This window comes from Oncorhynchus keta, chromosome 10 (assembly GCF_023373465.1).
Source record: "Oncorhynchus keta strain PuntledgeMale-10-30-2019 chromosome 10, Oket_V2, whole genome shotgun sequence".
Classification (NCBI taxonomy): Eukaryota; Metazoa; Chordata; class Actinopteri; order Salmoniformes; family Salmonidae; genus Oncorhynchus; species Oncorhynchus keta.
This window is the reverse complement of record NC_068430.1, coordinates 60673301-60696667: the sequence shown is the minus strand read 5'-3', so window position 1 is coordinate 60696667 and position 23367 is coordinate 60673301. Positions and strand designations below refer to the sequence as shown.

The following is a 23367-nucleotide window of genomic DNA, read 5'->3' as shown; positions in this document are numbered from 1 at the left end:
AGACCTCATTACATTATCATCTGCCCAATCTATAAACTAAACTATGATGCAATTGTTGGTATTAAACACAAGACCCTTTAGATGGTCAATGATGACAGACCCCAGCAGTGTAACATGAAGGAGGCAAACTGGATATGAATAATGATAAGTATATAGCTAAAGAAATGTCTATTTTTGTTCAACTTATTATGCAGGCCGCTGTAGTGTACCACATCTGAGCTGCATTTCTGTACAAAACAGTCTTGCTTACATGCACTTTCCTGTAATGTAGGCTTACATCTATTCAATAGCAAAAACATAATATTTGGGGGGAGGAGGGAGTAAGTGAGTAAGTAAGTAAATCCATGATTATCGAAAACTTCAATAAGCACTTCTCAACGGCTGGCCATGCCTTCCGCCTGGCTACTCCAACCTCGGCCAACAGCTCCGCCCCCCCCGTAGTTCCTCACCCAAGCCTCTCCAGGTTCTCCTTTACCCAAATCCAGATAGCAGATGTTCTGAAAGAGCTGCAAAACCTGGACCCGTACAAATCAGCTGGGCTTGACAATCTGGACCCGCTATTTCTGAAACTATCTGCCGCCATTGTCGCAACCCCTATTACCAGCCTGTTCAACCTCTCTTTCATATCGTCTGAGATCCCCAAGGATTGAAAGCTGCCGCAGTCATCCCCCTCTTCAAAGGAGGAGACACCCTGGACCCAAACTGCTATAGACCTATATCCATCCTGCCCTGCCTATCTAAGGTCTTCGAAAGCCAAGTCAACAAACAGGTCACTGACCATCTCGAATCCCACCGTACCTTCTCCGCTGTGCAATCTGGTTTCCGAGCCGGTCACGGGTGCACCTCAGCCACACTCAAGGTACTAAATGATATCATAACCGCCATCGATAAAAGACAGTACTGTGCAGCCGTCTTCATCGACCTCGCCAAGGCTTTCGACTCTGTCAATCACCAAATTCTTATCGGCAGACTCAACAGCCTCGGTTTTTCGGATGACTGCCTTGCCTGGTTCACCAATTACTTTGCAGACAGAGTTCAGTGTGTCAAATCAGAGGGCATGCTGTCCGGTCCTCTGGCAGTCTCTATGGGGGTGCCACAGGGTTCAATTCTCGGGCCGACTCTTTTCTCTGTATATATCAATGATGTTGCTCTTGCTGCGGGCGATTCCCTGATCCACCTCTACGCAGACGACACCATTCTATATACTTTCGGCCCGTCATTGGACACTGTGCTATCAAACCTCCAAACGAGCTTCAATGCCATACAGCACTCCTTCCGTGGCCTCCAACTGCTCTTAAACGCGAGTAAAACCAAATGCATGCTTTTCAACCGATCGCTGCCTGCACCCGCATGCCCGACTAGCATCACCACCCTGGATGGTTCCAACCTTGAATACGTGGACATCTATAAGTACCTAGGTGTATGGCTAGACTGCAAACTCTCCTTCCAGACTCATCAAACATCTCCAATCAAAAATCAAATCCAGAGTCGGCTTTCTATTCCGCAACAAAGCCTCCTTCACTCACGCTGCCAAGCTTACCTAGTAAAACTGACTATCCTACCGATCCTCGACTTCGGCGATGTCATCTACAAAATGGCTTCCAACACTCTACTCAGCAAACTGGATGCAGTCTATCACAGTGCCATCCGTTTTGTCACTAAAGCACCTTATACCACCCACCACTGCGACTTGTATGCTCTAGTCGGCTGGCCCTCACTACATATTCGTCGCCAGACCCACTGGCTCAGGTCATTTACAAGTCCATGCTAGGTAAAGCTCCGCCTTATCTCAGTTCACTGGTCACGATGGCAACACCCATCCGTAGCACGCGCTCCAGCAGGTGTATCTCACTGATCATCCCTAAAGCCAACACCTCATTTGGCCGCCTTTCGTTCCAGTACTCTGCTGCCTGTGACTGGAACGAATTGCAAAATCGCTGAAGTTGGAGACTTTTATCTCCCTCACCAACTTCAAACATCAGCTATCCGAGCAGCTAACCGATCGCTGCAGCTGTACATAGTCTATAGGTAAATAGCTCACCCTTTTTCACCTACCTCATTCCCATACTGTTTTTATACTGTTTTTATTTATTTACTTTTCTGCTCTTTTGCACACCAATATCTCTACCTGTACATGCCCATCTGATCATTTATCACTCCAGTGTTAATCTGCAAAATTGTATTATTCGCCTACCTCCTCATGCCTTTTGCACACATTGTATATAGACTGCCCATTTTTTTCTACTGTGTTATTGACTTGCTAATTGTTTACTCCATGTGTAACTCTGTGTTGTCTGTTCACACTGCTATGCTTTATCTTGGCCAGGTCGCAGTTGCAAATGAGAACTTGTTCTCAACTAGCCTACCTGGTTAAATAAAGGTGAAATAAAAAAATAAAAATAAAAAAGTGCACTATACCACCATTGCCATAAGGGTGCAGACATAGTACAATTACATAAAGATAAACTGTTTACCCAAGATCAGGGGTCTTTTGTCACATAACATCATTTATATAATTTCGTCACTATGCTACAACTCTCTTCAATCTGAATAAGCTCTATAGAATGAGATAATAGATGGTGCCATATTGAACTCGGGGAAACCAATAGGACTATCTGAAACTATCCTATCTCTCTGTGAGTAACTGATTATATGTTACCAGCAAAAAAATATTGTAATTAGATTACATATACTTTTTAAATTCAGGAAGTACTTTTAAATTCAGAAAGGATGTTTGTGGGGGGGGGGCACTAACACCCTTGTTGTCTCAATGACATTCAAGGCAGTACTGGAAAACGTTTTTAAGCTTGTTCCACCTGAGCAAGTCTGACCACAAGTCAGCGACCACTATGATGACATACCAAATGAGTTTGATGGATCCTTTTTGTCTTCTTCTAAAACTTTTTTGGTATTTGTTTCATTAGTACATTGCTCATATAGTCCCAAAATTGTTTGCATATCAGCAATCAAGTTTTCAAGATCTATAACTTTCAAAATACAGAAATACAGCTGGTATGATGCAAAACATTTTGGGCCTATATCAACAATGGACTAATAAAACAAATACCAAGAGTTTTTGGGTGGAGTGTTCATTTAGAGGGAAAGTAATCCAAGAGTAACTGAAAATAATCAGATTAGTTACTGAGTTTGGTGTAATCCAAAAGTTGTCACTGATTGATATTCTGGACAGGTAACTAGTAACTAATACATTAAATTTAGAAAGGAGCCTAACCTACCCAACCCTGTTCCCTCTGTCTCTGTGTGTGTGTTGTGTCCAAATGTGTGGCGTCCTTGGGATGCCAGTCCTTGCACTTCTGAATACGGGCTACCTCCTCGAATTCCCCACAGTGGCCTATACACCCATGTTCATGCATCAAAAAAAGGAGAGGAGGACGCACAACCAACCAGTGTGAAGTGCAAGCTATAGCTGTGTTCTTTTCCACTGCGCAAAAAAAAAACGAATTTCCAGTCCGTTTTCAATTTTTGGGTTCCAGGTGAAGGCCTAACCTGTGCTTCATAGCCTAAACGCAGGATTGTGGGGTGAGGGTCTGTGGGGGTGAGGGTACCCATGTGCAAAGATGTCAGACGAGAGACAGGTGATGCGCTCTCTGCATACATCCCGTCTTCAACAGAGGGAGCACAGCCACGGAACGTGCCGTCGAACAGCATGAGGTGAGCGATTCTTCCGCTCATCATATCTAAGCAGAACAGGGACCATGAAAGCAGCAGAGCGGAGATTTGAGCAGCTGTATCGTCCTACGGATACTTCAGACATCCTTTCACTCGAAAAGCGTTCTCTTCTTACCGACGTTGAATGACAAGGCGGAATGGCAGGTGGACGTCGAGGACTTGTGGCCCCACAAAACACTTTTCTCGAGAACATCGTCCGACGATCCAATGGTAGGAATGTGTTCGTTTTTATTTTGTAGGAAGACACACTGTGGATAATAGCCTATTGGCCAATCATTGAAAAACATGCATTTAATTATAGCCAAACTCCCAGGACAACTAACCGTCAATTGACACCGTTTTTAAACATTTTTGATTAGCCTATTTGATTTATACATTTATACAGCCAGCATGCTATGAAAATAATGATTAAACAATTCTAACTAATTGCATTTAATGGATGTTGTCTTTACAACAAACAACTCGAATGAATAGCTGTCTACCATTGGTATTCCTTACCAGTCACCTTTACTGCACCTAAAAATAAACCAAAACATCCACTGTATTTCACACGATTTGCGCATTAAATAACTAAAATAGTAGATTAACATTTTCCTCTTGACATACTTATTAGATTCATGTTTTAAACCCAAATTACAAGTGTTTTTCAGATAGTCTAGAATTTGTTGGTTTGTGGAGGCACCCAGACTTGTTGGGCAAAATTAATCCGTTGATTTATTCAGAAAGTGACATGCTTGCCACGGGAGCTTTTGTTTTGGTTAATTAATTTATCTGTTTTTAACACTGTTTTTTGCCTCTTGCTTTAACCACTTTTCTTTTGAATTTTTCAGTTTGGACATTATCACATAGACAGACAGGTATAAACAATGTTTTAAAGTAGTGTCATGTCCCCTTTATGTTCTTCCCCAAATCCCCCGCCATAGACTTGTTTGTGTTCTGTAGACCCATTTTTCTTTTAATCACATATGGTGAATAGCTTCACCCTCAAATATTCCCTGCACTTGCTTTCCCAGTTTTCATTCCTAATACTATCCTATGTGGAATATTCTCTAGTAGATAAACTCCCTCCAGTTTCCCTACTTACTCCCCATGTTTTCAAGGCTTTGTCAGTCTTGTGAAACATTATGTTTGACATACCCAATGTCCGTGATGGTCTCTGGATGGTCTCATGTCGGGCTGTGTTGTCAATATGTATAAAGAATACATATTTTCTTAAGATAAGAGCGAGATTAAGTATACTGTAATGGGGGATTTAGGATCAGCGTTTATTGCCTTTTAGATCACAATGAATAAGATGACAGGGTGGACCTGATCCTAGATCAGCACTCCTGATCTGAAACACTTGAAACATCCATCCCCTGAGCGTGCAAGACAAGAGAGGAAAACATCTTATGTTCTCTCTACCCCCACCCCATTATAGACACATAGGTTATGTATAATGGTACCAAGACCACTTCACAAATGGGGTAGTCCCCGCTCATAGTTTGCTCAGAGTTTTTCGGAATGGGGCAGCAAAGGTCGAAGGGTAAAACACCCAGCTGCTTGAAATGTGCTGGCTCATAACCTAGAACTGGGTCATTTAATGACACTGTAATGAATGTAGTCTTACAAGTGACGCCTGCCGATTAAACACAGCACCTTCTGAGGTCACTGCTACCGCTGTATCACTGCCTACCGAGCCAATGATAGACAATGTTATAATGATTGGCACCACTGCCTCAGCCAATGGTAATGTTAGTCAGGTTGCACTGAAACAGACAAGACCCCATTTACCAGGCTTAAAGTTGTGGTACAATGGATACCGGCGCCTGAATTTGTCCAATACTGAATCTGTCCAATACTACACAAGAGGGATTTGTGGTGTTGTATCGTAACCCCTTTAAACACTGTCTAAGATCCAACTGGTTTGATGTAGTAGATTTCTGTAAATGAAAAAGTATGAAATAATCAGGTTAATATTGACCGATAATATTGGCAGATGATGTATTAGTCATATCGGCCGGGCTCTAGCCATAACAGAACTATCCTTGGTAAGACAACAGTGAAAGTGTTGGATTTTTCACTGTCACATTTTCCCTCTTCTCTCAACCTTGTTGCAGTAGCCTCGGATTCAATTTCCACAACAAGTAAAACATCTTTGCCAATATGCTGTATATCATCATGGCAACGCTTCAGATGCTTCCTTTCACCTGCTTCTATAGTGGAGTTCGACATGTATTTCATGTCCAATAAATTCTACATTCACATACTATAGTTGGCAGTACATATTTAGAAGTATGGTAGTATATTAAGTATGCTTCAAATGTACTAAAATACCTCACAATTGTAATAGCTGTGTCCTCAGTCGTGTTTTGGGTTGCACTTTATTTTACAGTGCGCTAATTTGTCTGCTTGATATTTATCTAGATAAAAAATATATGTACGGTAGATGGTAAGTTATTACTCAACAATATGCCGTAATGCTCAGCATTACAGTAATACTTGGTTTTACCTAACTCTAACTTGTTACCTGTCTACCAATTTTGATTAAACATTTATTTTGATATATTTATTTTTATAATATAAGGTACGAAACACCATCAACATCAATATTACAATAATGCAACATCTATGTAAATATACCCGGTTAGCCAAAAGCTCATTTGAACCCATGGTCCCAGGGCAGGTAAGTAAGGGCAGTTACACAGCCACAATACACATACTCACGAAAACAATACAAAATACCAATACATTACATCCAATAATATATAATTCTAACAACAACATATTCGTAATAAAAAAAAAACTATCATCAACTGTTACCTTACACACGATGAACCACAGATAACTTATGTGCATTTCGCTACACTCGCACTAACATCTGCTAACCATGTATATGTGACAAATACAATTTGATTTGATTTGTATAGCTTTGGATAGATTTGAGCCATGTTTTCAATTTAAATGTAAAAGTACAATAATGATTTCATGAAATAAAGACACGTAGGCCTACATCCAGTTACCTTATAACTTCCAAGTCAAATAATGAGTTACCAGACAGTTAATAGTGCTGTAGTAGTTTCTATCAGTTCTTTCTGAACCAGGTTTCATGTTGTTTTCCCTCCCTGGGCAGATACCAACTTTGTTCTGGGCAATGCCCAGATTGTGGACTGGCCCATTGTGTACAGCAACGACGGCTTCTGCAAGCTCTCCGGTTACCACCGTGCTGAGGTCATGCAGAAAAGTAGCACCTGCAGGTACTTATGACTGCATTATGGCACCACTGATTTTGTGGGTCAGCATTTTGTTTCACTGACAGCAATACTATACAGTAGAGTATAAATACAGTATATCTACATGAACATATAAACATATCGGGCTGGTTTCCTGGACCCAGATTAAACCTACACCTGGATTTAAAGGGGCAATCTGTATTTGCTACATCCGTTTTTAGATTTAAATGATAATATATACCCATTCTTGAATATAACCTTCTTGAAGATGCCTCATTAGCTTTTCAAATGGCATACCCCATCAGAACCCAAAATAAAAGCTTTTTTTACTCCTTTGTTTGTAAAGATTGTTATTGTAAACAAACACTGTATAGCCTCAAAACATGGTAAAAACAATAATTTAATACCACTCTAAGCCCCATCCCATAGCTTGTTAACCAAAAACAATGGCAGGGTGCCCGCTTTATTGCCTGAACTGCAGATTGCCCAATTTAAAGGCATACTCAATGGAAAATATATAATAAAAGGGATTTTTATTCCAGGAATAGGCTTAATCTGGGTTCGGGAGACTGGCCCATAAACGTATAAACATACAGTACATTCTATACATTAGTAATCATATTGTTACTCCAATACAAATAAGACATAAGTTGACCATGTTCTTCTGTAGCTCAGTTGGTAGAGCATGGCGCTTGTAACGCCAGGGTAGTGGGTTCGATCCCCGGGACCACCCATACGTAGAATGTATGCACACATGACCGTAAGTCGCTTTGGATAAAAGTGTCTGCTAAATGGCATATATTATATATTATGTTTGTTCCATGCAAATTCAGGTTATTTCAGTCTACAGCAGTCAAGTGTTTTGGAATGGGAGAAAACGCTATAGGCACTAAGGAATTCAAATGTGCCTCTGAAGTAGCACACATACTTTGTATTTCTGTCAATTCAACATGACATTCGCTGTGAACAGTGCTTATGCAGATGGCTTAACCATGATATTTGTGCGCCGCAATGTTTTTCGTGAGGCCTTTGTAGCTTGGATAATTAGTTTCAAGAATCCGAATGTATTATCCAGTTTTATTTGTGTTGTATGTGAATTAGCACCAACAATGCCCTTTTCAGTTTCATGTATGGGGAGCTCACAGACAAGGAGACGGGTGAGAAAGTGCAACAGACCTTTGAGAATTATGAGATGAATTCGTTCGAAATCCTCATGTATAAGAAGAATCGTAAGTGTTTCTTTGCTCTCTGTTGATTGAATCGTGTCGAATGTAATTGCTACATCAATTACTTATGAGACACATTAGAATATGAACAGATATCATGACGTGATTTTGTGTTTCCTACAGGGATGCCGGTGTGGTTCTTTGTTAAGATCGCTCCTATCAGGAATGAGCAGGACAAGGTGGTGTTGTTTCTGTGCACCTTCAGTGACATCACTGCATTCAAACAGCCCATTGAGGATGACTCTGTGAAAGGTTGGCGTGACACTGAATTTGAGACAATCTAAGGAAGATTCTAATGAGGACAGGATCAAGCTAAGGATAGTAGATACAATTGGTTTTGGAGAGCTGCAAATTTGGGTTGCTGACATTATTGAGAGAAATACCACAGTGCAGCATTTCACATTACGACTTCCATTTTTGTCTGATAATTTGAGCCAGTAATGTTGGACTTTCTCAGAATTCCGAATCAACCACTGAAAGAGATGGATAGGTATACGCATGTGGTAATAGTTGCATTTGCCATCTAATAAACTATGAAGCATTTCTGCAATACTGAGTACACCTATCAAATCTTTTAAGATTTACAGATTTATAGATATGCCAAATTCAGACTGAATTTAGCTCTGTGTCACATTTGTTGAAATGCAGCATGATTCCGTCTTGATTTCAAGGCTAAAGGGAGTGGATATGGGTTGATTTGGTGTTCCACATTTCTTTGACTCTGTCATTCAGGATGGGGTAAATTCGCTCGACTCACACGGGCTCTGACCAGCAGCCGGGGAGTGTTGCAGCAGCTGGCGCCCACCGTCCACAAGGGCGAGAACGTCCACAAGCACTCTCGTCTGGCTGAGGTAGAGTGTGTGCCTCTGTCCCTGTTAATAAGCACTCATCCGCCTAAGTGTTTCTGGAAGGAGCAACCGTCTCATATTTCCAAGCCCGCTTGTGTTTAGCCTCAGATGAAATGCCTAATCCTGTCCCCAAACTCACTCGCTACTTCTGAGATAAATTAAGTGCGTCTTTCAGTTCCCAAGCAGTTGACCGCAAGCCCTTGGCCACCTGGGCAACTGTAACTCTGCAGACAGACACAACTCTAATATGAAGGATCACTCTATATATAGTCCTGAACATAAACCCTTATGGCAGAAGTCCCCAATTACATTCAGCTGTGGGTTTGAGCGCATGGTCGGAGGGCAGGAACATAATTATAAATAATTTGTACACTGCAAATTGACCGCAAGAAGCTGAAACAGATATAGTATTTGACAAAGAATTTGTCCCGTGGGCAGCCCATTGGGGAACCCTGTCCTATGACCTTCGCTGTGGAGTTGTGTAACCTAAATGTACATTTACATTACTCATTTAGCAGACTCTCTCATTCGGAGTGACTTACAATCAGTGCACTAACTTATAATCAGTGCATGAAAGGACCGTGATGTCGACAAGAGCAGGATTAAATTAAATCTGCCTTAGCAATGTTTGACTTGTTTACAGACTTGATTATTACTGTACACTCTATTTACTCTGAATAATGGAGCCGTCTATGCTTCTGTCTACAGTGTATATGCCATACTGCAATGCTGGTTTGATTGAATAGTCCTTAGTCCTCTGAAAATCGCGAAGGCTAGAAATAAAGCCTCTAGTCCTCTGATATCCCAAGGGGACTGACTGTTTGGGTAGATATCTCCTCTGACATCTTCTGGGACTAGTCCAAGATGTCTTACCACCACCATCTTCTAGCAACATCCTGTTTCTTGAAAAATGGTGGAAAAGCTAATTGTGTTTAGATGGTCAGATAAGGTGCTCTGTTTACTAATGGGAAGATGTGATTGCTAGTTTAGGTAAAACAAAATGACTACCATTTGTTTATTTGTTGATCCTGGAAAGTTCCATCAATTTATTTAAAAAAATATGTGAGGGAGAGAGGAATTCCACTCTTATTTTGTATGTTATATTGATTGGGATAGAGAGATATGTCACACTATCCAAGAGATACCAAGAGATTAAATCAAGGCAACACTAAACTGTCTTTCTGTGGTCCAAAAGATGACAGAATGTGGTCATTATATTGCCATGACTTACTATTTTATATTATGAGTGTTATGTCAAAGTTAGCGCTCTCATACAATAAGAGCCACTGTCATAACAAACTAAAATGTTGTCATATTTTTTGTGTACACTAAGTAAAAATGCACACCTGGAATGGTGAATAGCAGAAGAAACAAATTACACACTGGTCCAATTCAGTGTCAGCCTGGTGGAACCAGCCTGATCGCGGTCACCATTCTACTCAGCGATGGTTGGTTCCACCAGGCTATTAAAGGTAGCTAGCTGCCAAAACATTGACTCATTCATGACTCGTTACCAACCGTTTCTTAACCAAACTTAGGTCCTCCAGCTGGGCTCAGACATCCTCCCGCAATACAAGCAGGAGACGCCTAAAACTCCTCCCCACATCATCCTCCACTACTGCGCCTTCAAGACCACCTGGGACTGGGTCATCCTCATCCTGACCTTCTACACAGCCATCATGGTGCCCTACAACGTCTCATTCAAGGTCTAAACTCCATTCAACTACTCACTTTCCCTAACCCTTACCTTAACCCTTACCCTAACCCTTACCCTAACCTTAACCCTTACTCTAAACTCCAAACCGAACCTTAGCAAACTGTTTATTTATTTTTTTACTCTGTTTTTGTGTACTTTTATTGACTTATGTACCAGCTGTAAATTGCCACTCAGGGATAACTTATATTCATTCTCTACTACTTAAGTAATAAAGATTCTCTACTCTAATCCTCCAGACCAAGCAGAACAACGTCACCTGGCTGGTGGTGGACAGCATCGTGGATGTCATCTTTCTGGTGGACATCGTGCTCAACTTCCATACCACGTTTGTGGGGCCAGCCGGAGAGGTCATCTCGGACCCCAAACTGATCCGAATGAACTACGTCAAAACGTGGTTCGTCATCGACCTGCTCTCCTGCCTGCCGTACGATGTCATCAACGCCTTCGAGAACGTTGACGAGGTCAGTGGTTTGTTTGTTAACTGGAGTCTGTGTGTTTGTGGATGGATGGATATGGATGAAGACACACAGACAGACACACAGACAGACACACACATTGTTTTATGGATCTGGAAAGCTCACCACATCGTTAGCTCTTGGAAAGCTCACCACATCGTTGGCTCTTGGAAAGCTCACCACATCGTTGGCTCTTGGAAAGCTCACCACATCGTTGGCTCTTGGAAATCTCATCCCATCGTTGGCTCTTGGAAAGCTCACCACATCGTTGGCTCTTGGAAAGCTCACCACATCGTTGGCTCTTGGAAAGCTCACCACATCGTTGGCTCTTGGAAAGCTCACCACATCGTTGGCTCTTGGAAAGCTCACCACATCGTTGGCTCTTGGAAAGCTCACCACATCGTTGGCTCTTGGAAAGCTCACCACATCGTTGTAGCGTAATACATATATGTATATACTGTATTCTATTCTACTGTATCTTAGTCTATGCCGCTATGACATTGCTCGTCATATATTTTACATGTTCTTAATTCATCATTCCTTTACTTAGATTTGTGTGTATTGGGTATATGTTGTGAAATTGTTAGATATTACTAGAAACAGTTTGGGTTTTGGTTCAACAACACAACCTCAAGCTCGGTTTACTGAAGCGAAGCGCCTCTCCTCAGATAAGTTAACTCAAGCGTTAATCTTAATTTACAGCAGACTTCAAGTGTCGCTTCAGTGCTGGGAATCTTCATCTGCACTGATGAAAGGTCACATAGGGAGAGTCATTTTGAGTCCGTTTGAATTATTTGTGACTTGAAATGTCTCTAGGGTTTTCACGCCCATCCATAGGGACTGCTGGTGTTGGCCAAGCTTTCGAGCGATAATGGGACTAAATGCTCTGTGATACTACCAGATTCTTTAGAAATGGCTTCTTGACTATAGGGCCTGGATTCAAATAATCACAGATCACAGATTTCTGACAGTTATTTTTGCCGAGGCTTTTTTTTTTACCCATTGTCAGTTGAAATCCCAGACTGTAAAAACGTACTATTACTTTGAATCCTGTTTTTAATCCCCGTAAGCAGGAAGTGGCCCCACTGTGTATGATGTCATATTGCTGAGTATACCTATAACCTCTGTGTTCACCATTAATCACTCTACAATACAGTCCTACCCACAGCCAGCTGAGTCATATCAAATTGAAACAGAAAATAGATATGACTGAATAACACCAGAAATGTGCATGTTTTGGTTCAAAACAATGATGTGGATGACTCCACTTTCTGAATGGTACTCTAATACAACTTCTCAGCAGTAGAAATGTCCTCCCCTGCAGTTGCCTAATGGTTGCCTTAGAGTTGCCAGATAGTCAAAGATTTAAACACCATCAGACAACAAGGTTGCTGGGGAATACTGTGAATAGAGGCTGAAAAGTCAGAGAAGATCCTTCTAACATGTTAAAAAAGAACACAGGAATTGGAGGCTGGTAACAGCACATTTTTCTGATGCCTCTACCAGACATTCTGTAGTAAAACACACTGGAAGCAAACTTGACACAGAGGCCTTTGTAGGATGGCCCAGATCGTCTTGATTCACGCGCTAGTCTTGATAACCTTAAAGCAATCAATAGATGCTGCAAGTGATACCATTCTAACCTACGCCCAAGTACAGTATTATCAGCATAAAAATAACTCTGTACTACAGAAGGCACAGATAAAGGTCAATATTACATTTAAATAATGAATAAAAAAGTGCTTCAAAGGTCAAACAACAAACATAGTATCCAATTATAGCTTTGCTAACAAGTCAAAACACTGCTTTTGGCCTTAAACTTTGGGCATTGTAACTTAGAACCAAAACAAAAGTGCAGAAACCACCATTTTTCCTCTCCACATCTCGAGTGTTATGTACTGTTGTGTTGTCTGCCTGTTGTTGTGCGAAGGGTGGTGTGCCGAAAGATTATAGCACCCCCACAAAGCCTATGGGCGCTGCATGTGCCTCTGCTGCACTTGTCAATGCCAGTTATCCTTCCTTTTCAGTCGGTGCTGTGCCTCATATATAAGCACGGTGCAGCAAGCAACCGTTCTGCTCCTCTGAAGTGACGGCTTTCAGCACAGTGGCCTTGTTTGTATCCAATGACAATTGTAGGGAGACATTCAAGTTGCCACAGGGACACATTTGAGCTTTTTTGTTTTTTTCCCAGCTTAGAACGAAGCAGAGCTTCCTCTCTCCCTTTCATTGAGGAGATGTGTTTATTGTCGTTGAACGTAATTGCATTATGAATGTGTCCCTGGTGAACTGAAAATTGCTCGAGGCAAACGTGAGCAGAGGCTAGTGAGCTTACATAAACCGCACTGCATTATGTTTGTCTTAAGTACTAAATGTAGATTCACCCTTTCGGGAAGCGTCAGGCCCATGCATTTTGCATCTCAGCCTCTCTGTACAGTATGCCACACTAAGTCTTAAATGTTTTAGGGAATCTAGATTTGATGAGCAGTTAGTTTGACATCACATCACATTTTGACGTTTGAAGACACCAAGAGCTTGATTCAAATTGAACATGCAGAAGAGGGTAATGGGATTTTTGATAAAGCCACATACTAGGGACTCATTCAAATTCTGGAATTAAATCTCCAAATGGTTCAGAAACCTGTCCTCCCTAGTACTCATTCACATACCGTTATCGGAGTAAGATCCTGGAACATTAATTGTGGGTGCCTGCTCCGTACCCATCTATGAAAACAAAAGTAACCCCTGGCTAAATTCATTCCGATATTGTACTTTCCAGAGGTTGGTCCAGGACCCAAATAACCGTTATTCTGTCACATGTCAGTGTGGAATTCTTCACTAATCAAGCTTCTGTAGCAAAGTTATGTTTTGTAGAAGTAGCATGTTGTAAAACATACCCTCCAGCTATTATTTTATTTGATAGATAATGGCATTGTATTCATTATCATTATCACAACAGGGAACTGCACCATGGTACCAAATCCATATGCAGGATATACTGTACAGTGCTTTAGGGAGTTGAGTTCCACAGGGTTCACTGTTGGGACCCTTCCAGTTTATCTTTAATCAATGAATGAACAGTTAGTAAAATAGTTAGAACCATGAACAATGGATAATTGGCATGTTAGTAAAGCTCTACTTTTCATTCTCTCTCTTAGCCTAACCATGCCCCTCTTCTTTTCTACCCATCAGGGCATCAGCAGTCTCTTCAGCTCCCTCAAAGTGGTCCGTCTGCTCCGCTTGGGCCGGGTGGCCCGTAAACTGGACCACTACATTGAGTATGGGGCCGCTGTTCTGGTCCTGCTGGTGTGCGTCTTTGGCCTGGCTGCCCACTGGTTGGCCTGCATCTGGTACAGCATCGGCGACTACGAGGTCATCGACGAGAACACCAACAGTGTGAGGATGGACAGTTGGCTCTACATATTGAGCGAATCGGTGGGGACGCCGTACCGCTTCAACGCCAGTGGCTCTGGGAGGTGGGAGGGCGGGCCTAGCAAGGACTCAGTCTACATCACTTCCCTCTACTTCACCATGACCAGCCTGACCAGCATCGGCTTCGGCAACATCGCCCCCACCACCGACGGAGAAAAGCTCTTCGCTGTGGCAATGATGATGATCGGATGTGAGTAAGAACCCTACCCATTAACTTTTACTGTCGTCAAAGGAGGTTGGTAGGTGGAGACATAGGAGGACGGGCTCATTGTAATGGCTGGAATGGAATAAATAGATCCTCATCAAAACCATGTTTGATACCTTGTCACCGATTCCAGCCATTATGATTATATCTCCGCCCACCAGCCTCCTCTGACTGCCGAATTATCTTTATGAAAAATACAACACAATTGACGTTTCATTAAGAAATACCATGCCAGATGTTTCCCTTGCTTCTTCAGGGAGAAGTATTGTTAACAGGCCAGTATGTCTCTGAATCCTTGATGAATTCAGTAGAAGATAGCATGCTGTTTAATGCACTTACTATACAGCTCAATCACAGCTAAATGTACCATCCAGTTATTACAGATAAATGCTTGACTGAAGCATTTATGAACATTGTGACGGTTCTAATCAGTTCCCGAAAAGACACAGGTGACTAATTTCACATGGGGCTTAAGGTTTATTATGAACAAGCCAATTTGTTTAATTTTGTGCTGTGAAGATTGTACATATCTAAAGGGGATTTTCCTTTCATCCATTTTGAGCTGGCAAATGAGTGATTCATCGCGTGCCCATGGTTACAGGATTACTCCTTCTACTGGAGATGCGATTGACACAGTTTTGTCCCGGGTCCTATTGTGGGATATTGCATTAGCTTTTCATAAAACCCTGTTGTGATTTTAAATTGCATTCTCAATTGCAACGCAGGCCTCAAGATTGAGGAATGTGATGGATTGCAGAAATGAAAAAAAAAAAGTTCTTATTATCGTCATTGTCTACCTGGAAATAGACATAAAATGTAATTGGACTGGGAAAACTGTGGCAGGCATCATCAGTTTGCATGCTAGTGTCATGCTTGAAGTTTGCCAGTATAAAAAGTTTGTTTCACATGACTATGGATAGACCAGTAAAATTCAACATCCCTGTGATGTAACACAGTTGCGAAATAATGAGGTAAGCGTGATCTGCACCTTTCAACTACTATTCCACCCCGGAATGCATTGCTGACCATTTAGTATACATTATGATCCATACTGACTTGTGACTTGGTATCAATTTCTGAGTGTGAATCAAAACCACAAGCCTGATGTTCGAAGCGTCACTCTCCAACCAACAGACCCTCATTTTATTAGCTTCAATATTTTAATACATACTGTACACTGTAAGGGTTGTTGAAATTTGGGGGGGAAAGTTATCCAGCTCAGGAAATCAATTTGAGTAAAAAACAACCACGCAATGTTATGTAGTTAAATTATAACATACATGGTACAACCTGAATAACTAAGTGAAGCGGTTTTGGGATTTTTTTCACATCACACAGCATTGTTGTGTTTGTGTTGCAGCAGCAGATGAGGGGGAGTATACAGAGGTTTGCTCAGCACCTCGGGGAGAGACTGGCACTGCCCAGGGATGACAGTGATGCAGGGTGGCAGGTGACAATGGAAGCGAGAGTGACAGGGGGGCATGGGGGGGTCATGCTGCTATTCCTCAGTGGTGGGAAGACAGTCTGCCACCCACAGCCTGGAAGCTGGACAGAAGCTTAGTCATGCAATATGTTGCCAGTTGAGTCGCCTGCCAGTGTGTGTGTGTGTGTGTGTGTGTGTGTGTGTGTGTGTGTGTGTGTGTGTGTGTGTGTGTGTGTGTGTGTGTGTGTGTGTGTGTGTGTGTGTTATGGGTGGGATTTCGTTTGTGTCTTGGTCTGTTTGTGAGGGAGTGTGTAGTGTATTTCCTGTATGTGTGTTTGAGCAGTCATAATTGTGTTGGGGGATCCTTTGCATGGGGTGATGTAAGTTTCCTTTAACAATCAGTCTTCCAGATAGATGACACAGACACAGGAACCTTGGTATAAAACTTTTAGTAATAAAATGCAATTGCAGATATAGATTCACATACAGAATATCTCAGTAGTCTATAGTAAAGATCAGTGTGGTGAAACAGGAGACAACACTCTTTATACAACCTACCGTCAATCATACCTTAACATTGTTGCATTGGATTAGATACAAAGTATCTAAGATGAGAAAAACATGTCTAGACTATCTCGGCCTTGAGCCTGTGTGACTATCAGAAGGTGCAGGCAGTTCTCAGCCTGGGAACAAAAGAGGTACAGCTCCATTTACCCAGTACTTTTCCATCATTACTCATTGCAAGCATACAAAGGTTATCACATATATACAGTAATCGTGGAATTGGTGTAGCCCCACACCTGACCCCCAGGGTAAACCCCAACAATTGTGTAAACTGTCGCCATAAAACACAGAGATCCGCTCAACCCGTTGCATTTTGGCGGTGTCCAGAGCTTATGACACGGCGGTTGTTCCTGGCTGTCACGGTGGTCTTGTCTCAGTGCAGCCAGCCGTGTCATACCCTTCTGTGTCCTCATACGCACGCCAACGCTCTTCTCCCGCTTCTCTCTCTCCCACACGGCTTGTTAACTGATTATTTACACAGAGTAAACATTAAGAACACCTGCTCTTTCCACGACAGACAGACCAGGCGATCCAGGGAAAAGCTATGATCCCTTATTGATGTTAAATCCACTTCAATCAGTGGAGATGAAGGAGAGGAGACAGGTGAAAGGAGGATTTTAAAGCCATGAGACATGGATTGTGTATGTGTGCCATTCAGCGGGTGAATGGGTAAGACAAAGTATTTAAAGGAAAATGCATCATACAGGGGTGATTTCTGTACTTTAAAAGTTACACATTTTGAAAACCTGATTGCTGATAAGCAAAACATTTTGGTACTATATGAACAATGGACTAATTAAACAAATACCAAAATGTGTTTTTTGGGTGGAATTTGAACGGGGTATGGTAGTAGGTGCCAGGTGCACCGGTTCGTGTCAAGAACTGCAACACTGCTGGGTTTTTCATGCTCAACAGTTTCCCGTGTGTATCAAGAATGGTCCACCACCCAAAGGACATCCAGCAAACTTCACACAACTGTTGGAGGCATTGACGTCAAAATGGGCCAGCATTCGGTTCCATGCCCCAACGAATTTAGGCTGTTCTGAGGGCAAAGGGGGGGGGGGGTACACTGATGTTTTCTTATCTACAGGTGGATGTACTGGCCTGTACTTTGATGCAATAGCTTCTTCTTAAAATATAGTAGCAGTGGTAGTCTTTTTGTGAATTTAAACTGCTTTAATAAGTCTGCTTTTAGGATTTCTGCTCAGGTCTTTAAACAGGAAATAGCTCTGCCATTTGATGTAAGCTGAGAGTTAGCTAATACTTCTCCTTTTCGAGTTGATAAAGTCATGTTCTCTTTTTTTGGGCCAGTAATGATGACTTGTTTGAACACAAATTCAACATAGCAGTTGTAATCCTCGAATAGAATACATTATGGAAATGTTCTCAAAAGAGGAATTGACTAAAATGAGAAAATTCACTTCATATACAGTTCCAGTCAAAGGTTTGGACACCTACCTAGGTATTTCTTTATTTGGACTATTTTCTGCATTTTAGAATAATAGTGAAGACATCAAAACTATGAAATAACACATATGGAATTATGCAGTAACCAAAAAAGTGTTAAACAAATCCAAATATATTTTACATTTTTCAAAGTAGCCATCCTTTGCCTTGATGAAAACTTTGCACACTCTTGGCATTCTCTCAACCAGCTTTGTGAGGAAGTCACCTAGAATGAATTTCAATTAACAGGTGTGCCTTGTTAAAAGTTAATTTGTGGAATTTATTTCCTTCTAAATGCGTTTGAGCCAATCAGTTGTGTTGTGACAAGGTAGGGGTGGTATACAGAAGATAGCCCTATTTGGTAACAGACCAAGTCCATATTATGGCAAGAACAGCTCAAATAAGCAAAGAGAAACGACAGTCCATCATTACTTTAAGACATGAAGGTCAGTCAATCCGGGAAGATTTGTGCAGTCGCAAAAACCATCCAGCTCTAAGATGAAACTGGCTCTCATTAGGACCACCACAGGAAAGGAAGAACCAGAATTACCTGTGCTGCAGATGATAAGTTCATTAGAGTTACCAGCCTCAGAATTTGCAGCCCAAATAAATGCTTCACAGAGTTCAAGTAACAGATACATCTCAAAATCAACTGTTCAGAAGAGACTGCGTTAATCAGGCCTTCATGGTCTAATTGCTGCAAAGAAACCACTACTAAAGGACACCAATAAGAAGAAGAGACTTGCTTGGGCCAAGAAACACGAGCAATGGACATTAGACCGGTGGAAATCTGTCCTTTGGTCTGATAAGTCTAAATTTGAGATTTTTGGTGTGTGGTTAACACCGTGAAGCATGGAGGAGGTGGTGTATTGTGTAGGGATGCTTTGCTGGTGACATCAAGTGCTCACCATGTGGGAACTCCTTCTAGACTGTTGGAAAAGCATGTGTGTGCAAAGTGTGCAAAGCTGTCCAAACCTTTGACTGGTACTGTACATTTGAAGTGTCATGCTTTCAAACGGTACCCTATTGTAAATGCAGATGGTGCCAGGTATTTGTCTATTTTGTTATAGTGCACATTTTCCCTTCTTTGGCTCATTGCTCGCTCAGTGGGAGTGACGCGCCCAAGGGGGGATACAGGACTCAACCCATTCTGAAAATAAATATGAGCTAAATCAGGTAGGCTTGGCTGAAGACAATGGGTATTATGCATCAGACTAGTGATGCCAATGTAGTGCATTGAAATACATTTTATGAGCCCACTGATACAATCCTAGTGCTAGTTTATACTGATTCTGAGTTGTCAGCAATTGAAAAATTGCCAAGTAGAACATTTGTTTTGGCGCTTGGCACCCAGGGCTAGTACAGAATGACAGGGGACCACTTAGGTAGGTTGACTGACATCCTGCCTACCCCTAAAAATACGTTTCAATGGAGATTCTGATTCATGCAACTGCCACGATAGGCACTAAAGATTTTGACCTTTTGGTGTAAATCACAAGTTAGCTGGTTCAAATCAAATCGAATTGTATTGGTCACATACACATATTTAGCAGAGGTTATTGCGGGTGTAGCGAAATGCTTGTGTTCCTAGCTCCAATAGTGCAGTAGTATCTAACAATTCACAACAATGCACACAAATCTAAAAGTAGAATAATGGATTTAACAAATATATAAATATTAGGACGAGCAATGTCGGAGTGGCATTGATACAGTAGAATGTAAAACAGTATATACATATGAACTGATCAAAGCAGTAAGTAAACATTATTAAAGTGACTAGTGTTCCATTATTAAAGTGATCAGGGATTCCATGTCTATGTATATAGGGCAGCAGCATCTAAGGTGCAAGGTTGAGTAACCGGGTGGTGCCCGGCTAGTAATGGCTATTTAACAGTGATGGCCTTGAGATAGAAGCTGTTTTTCAGTCTCTCGGTCCCAGGTTTGATGCACCTGTACTGACCTCGCCTTCTGGATGAAAGCAGGGTGAACAGGCCCTGGTTCGAGTGGTTGATGTCCTTGAAGATCTTTTTGTCCTTCCTGTGACATCTGGTGCTGTAGTTATCCTGGAGGGCAGGCAGTGTGCCCCCGGTGATGCGTTGGGTAGACCGCACCACCCTCTGGAGAGCCCTGCGGTTGCTCGCGGTGCAGTTGCCATATCCGGCGGTGATACAACCCGACAGGATGCTCTCAATTGTGCTGTAAAGGTTTGTGAGGGTCTTAGGGGCCATGCCAAATTTCTTCAGTCTCCTGAGGTTGAAGAGGCGCTGTTGCGCCTTCTTCACCACACTGCATGTGTAGGTGGACCATTTCAGATTGTCAGTGACGTGTACACTGAAGAATTTGAAGCTTTTCACCTTCTCCACTGCGGCCCCGTCGATGTGGTTATGGGCGTGCTCCCTCTGCTGTTTCTTGAAGTCCACGATTAGCACCTTCATTTTGTTGACGTTAAGGGAGAGGTTATTTTGCTGGCACCACTCCGCCAAGGCCCTCACCTCCCTGTAGGCTGTCTTGTCATTGTTGGTAATCAAGTTGGAGGCGTGCTTGGCCACACAGTCATGGGTGAAAAGGGAGTACAGGAGGGGCCTGCGCACACACCATTGTGGGGCCCCTGTGTTGAGGATCAGCAAAGTGGAGGTATTGTTTCCTAACTTGGGGGTGGCCTGTCAGGAAGTCCAAGACCCAGTTGCACAGGGCAGGGTTCAGGCCCAGGGCCCCGAGCTTAATGACGAGCTTGGAGGGTACTATGGTGTTGAAGGCTGAGTTATAGTCAATGAACAGCATTCTTACATAGGTATTCCTCTTGCTCAGATGGGATAGGGCAGTGTGCAGTGCGATGGCAATGGTTCAAGCCTAACACAAGTCCTGAGGAATATACGATCACAGGGGGTGTTTTGGACTCGTATTGTCTCACACAACCAGCAGACACATTCGGTGTCAATGATCTAGAACAAAAGCTCTGGGCAACATGCAATTCCAACCCTAGCACACGCGCACACACACACACACACACTCCTCACTCTGACAGTTAGCTACCTGCAGCTAAAGCCCAGCTTGCTGCCTTATCCAAGTGTCACCAAAGAGAGACCCTGTGCTTGACGGCAAGCCCTAATGGTGATCACTCCCCCCATGAGGCAACATTTGGAGTTGAGAAGTAGTGAGAGTTTGTGCCTTCAGGGCAAGGTGATTACACTGTGAGGAATGACTGTGTGCGAGCCAGCCTGGAATAAGCCCCAGACATGAGCTAAGTGGCTTGTCAGCTAGCTCTGGGTTTAATTTAGATTTAGGAGTCACACTCAATGTGTTGCACGGACAATCAAACACACTGAGTGTTAGGACCACTGTATGGTACTAGATTTGTGGGAAGTTGTTGCCATGGCAACCAATGTCCAGGTAGACCATTTTAGCTCATTACCGTAGTAATTTGTGATTATCTTAACGATCTAAAATTACTCTAAATCTGCTGTGCCTTATTACTTGGACTGATCTTTTTATTGATGCACTGAGTACCTGAGACTACTTCTTGAGCCACCTCAAGAATCCAATGGTAAAAATAGATGATCCCTATGAAAGCACCTGGTTCGGCAGACCACACACAGCATAGTTTCACTACCCCAGTTTCTCCTAGCCCCAAAGCCTGGTTACATTTCCACTAGTTAATGTGAAGAATGTCACATGTAGAGGGTTCCACTACTGTAAAATAAGAACTCGAATTGACCTCAGAATCTCAGATCCTCAGTGAGACCAATGCCTGCTTTAATTTTCCAGTACACAGTACCAGTCACAAGCTTGGGCACACCTACTCGTTCAAGGGGTTATCTTTATTTGTACTATTTTCTACATTGTAGAATAATAATGAAGACATCAAAACTATGAAAGAACACATATGGAATCATATAGTAACCAAAAAAGTATATATTTTATAATGTTATATTCTTCAAAGTAACCACCCTTTGCCATGATGACAGCTTTGCACACGCTTGGCATTCTCTCAACCAGCATCTTGACATAGTCACCTGGAATGCATTTCAATTAACAGGTGTGCCTTGTTAACCTCTTGGAACACTAGTATTTGATTTTTGAATGAAAAAACGTTCCCGTTTTAAACAAGATATTTTCTCACGAAAAGATGCTCGACAGCTTTGGAAAGAAAACACTCTGAAGTTTCCAAAACTGCAAAGATATTATCTGTGAGTGCCACAGAACTGATGCTACAGGCGAAACCAAGATGAAACTTCAAACAGGAAATGAGCAACATTTTTGAGGCGCTGTTTTCCATTATCTCCTTATATGGCTGTGAATGCGCCCTGAACGAGCCTACACATTCTGCCGTTTCCCCAAGGTGTCTGCAGCATTGTGACGTGTTTGTAGGCATATCATTGGAAGATTGGCCATAAGAGACTACATTTACCAGGTGTCCGCCCGGTGTCCTTTGTCGAAATTGGTGCGTAAACTCCAGCTGCAAGCATTCGTCCATGTGATTCAGAGGAGAGAGGAGACTTCCATGAACGATATATCATCGAAGAGATATGTGAAAAACACCTTGAGGATTGATTCTAAACAACGTTTACCATGTTTCAGTCGATATTATGGAGTTAATTTGTAAAAAAGTTTGGCGTTTTGATGACTGAATTTTCTTTTTTTTTTGGTAGCCAAACGTGACGAACAAAACGGAGCGATTTCTCCTAGACAAAGAATCTTTCAGGAAAAACTGAACATTTGCTATCTAACTGAGAGTCTCCTCATTGAAAACATCCGAAGTTCTTCAAAGGTAAATTATTTTATTTGAATGCTTTTCTTGTTTTTGTGAAAATGTTGCCCGCTGAATGCTACGCTAAATGCTACGCTAAATGCTATGCTAAATGCTATGCTAAATGCTATGCTAAATGCTACGCTAGCTATCAATAATCTTGCACAAATGCTTGTTTTGCTATGGTTGAAAAGCATATTTTGAAAATCTGAGATGACAGTGTTGTTAACAAAAGGCTAAGCTTGAGAGCTAATATATTTATTTAATTTCATTTGCGATTTTCATGAATAGTTAACGTTGTGTTATGCTAATGAGCTTGCGGGATAATTACACTCCTGGATACAGGTTTTTTTCGTAGCTAAACGTGATGAACAAAACGGAGCGATTTGTCCTAAACAAATAATC

The 23367-nt window shown here is 42.0% G+C and overlaps 1 protein-coding gene across 1 annotated transcript in view; it reads left to right on the top strand.

The window, feature by feature from the left end:
- Positions 1-2411: 2411 nt before the first annotated feature.
- kcnh1b (potassium voltage-gated channel, subfamily H (eag-related), member 1b) overlaps positions 2412-23367 on the top strand; it is a 62308-nt gene continuing 41352 nt past the window's right edge. The window contains exons 1-8 of the mRNA XM_035778886.2: positions 2412-3900; positions 6803-6926; positions 8025-8131; positions 8252-8380; positions 8861-8979; positions 10515-10682; positions 10930-11154; positions 14338-14767. Coding sequence (XP_035634779.1) covers positions 3828-3900; positions 6803-6926; positions 8025-8131; positions 8252-8380; positions 8861-8979; positions 10515-10682; positions 10930-11154; positions 14338-14767 — 1375 coding nt within the window. The 5' untranslated portion in view covers positions 2412-3827. The remainder of the gene's footprint in view (positions 3901-6802; positions 6927-8024; positions 8132-8251; positions 8381-8860; positions 8980-10514; positions 10683-10929; positions 11155-14337; positions 14768-23367) is intronic.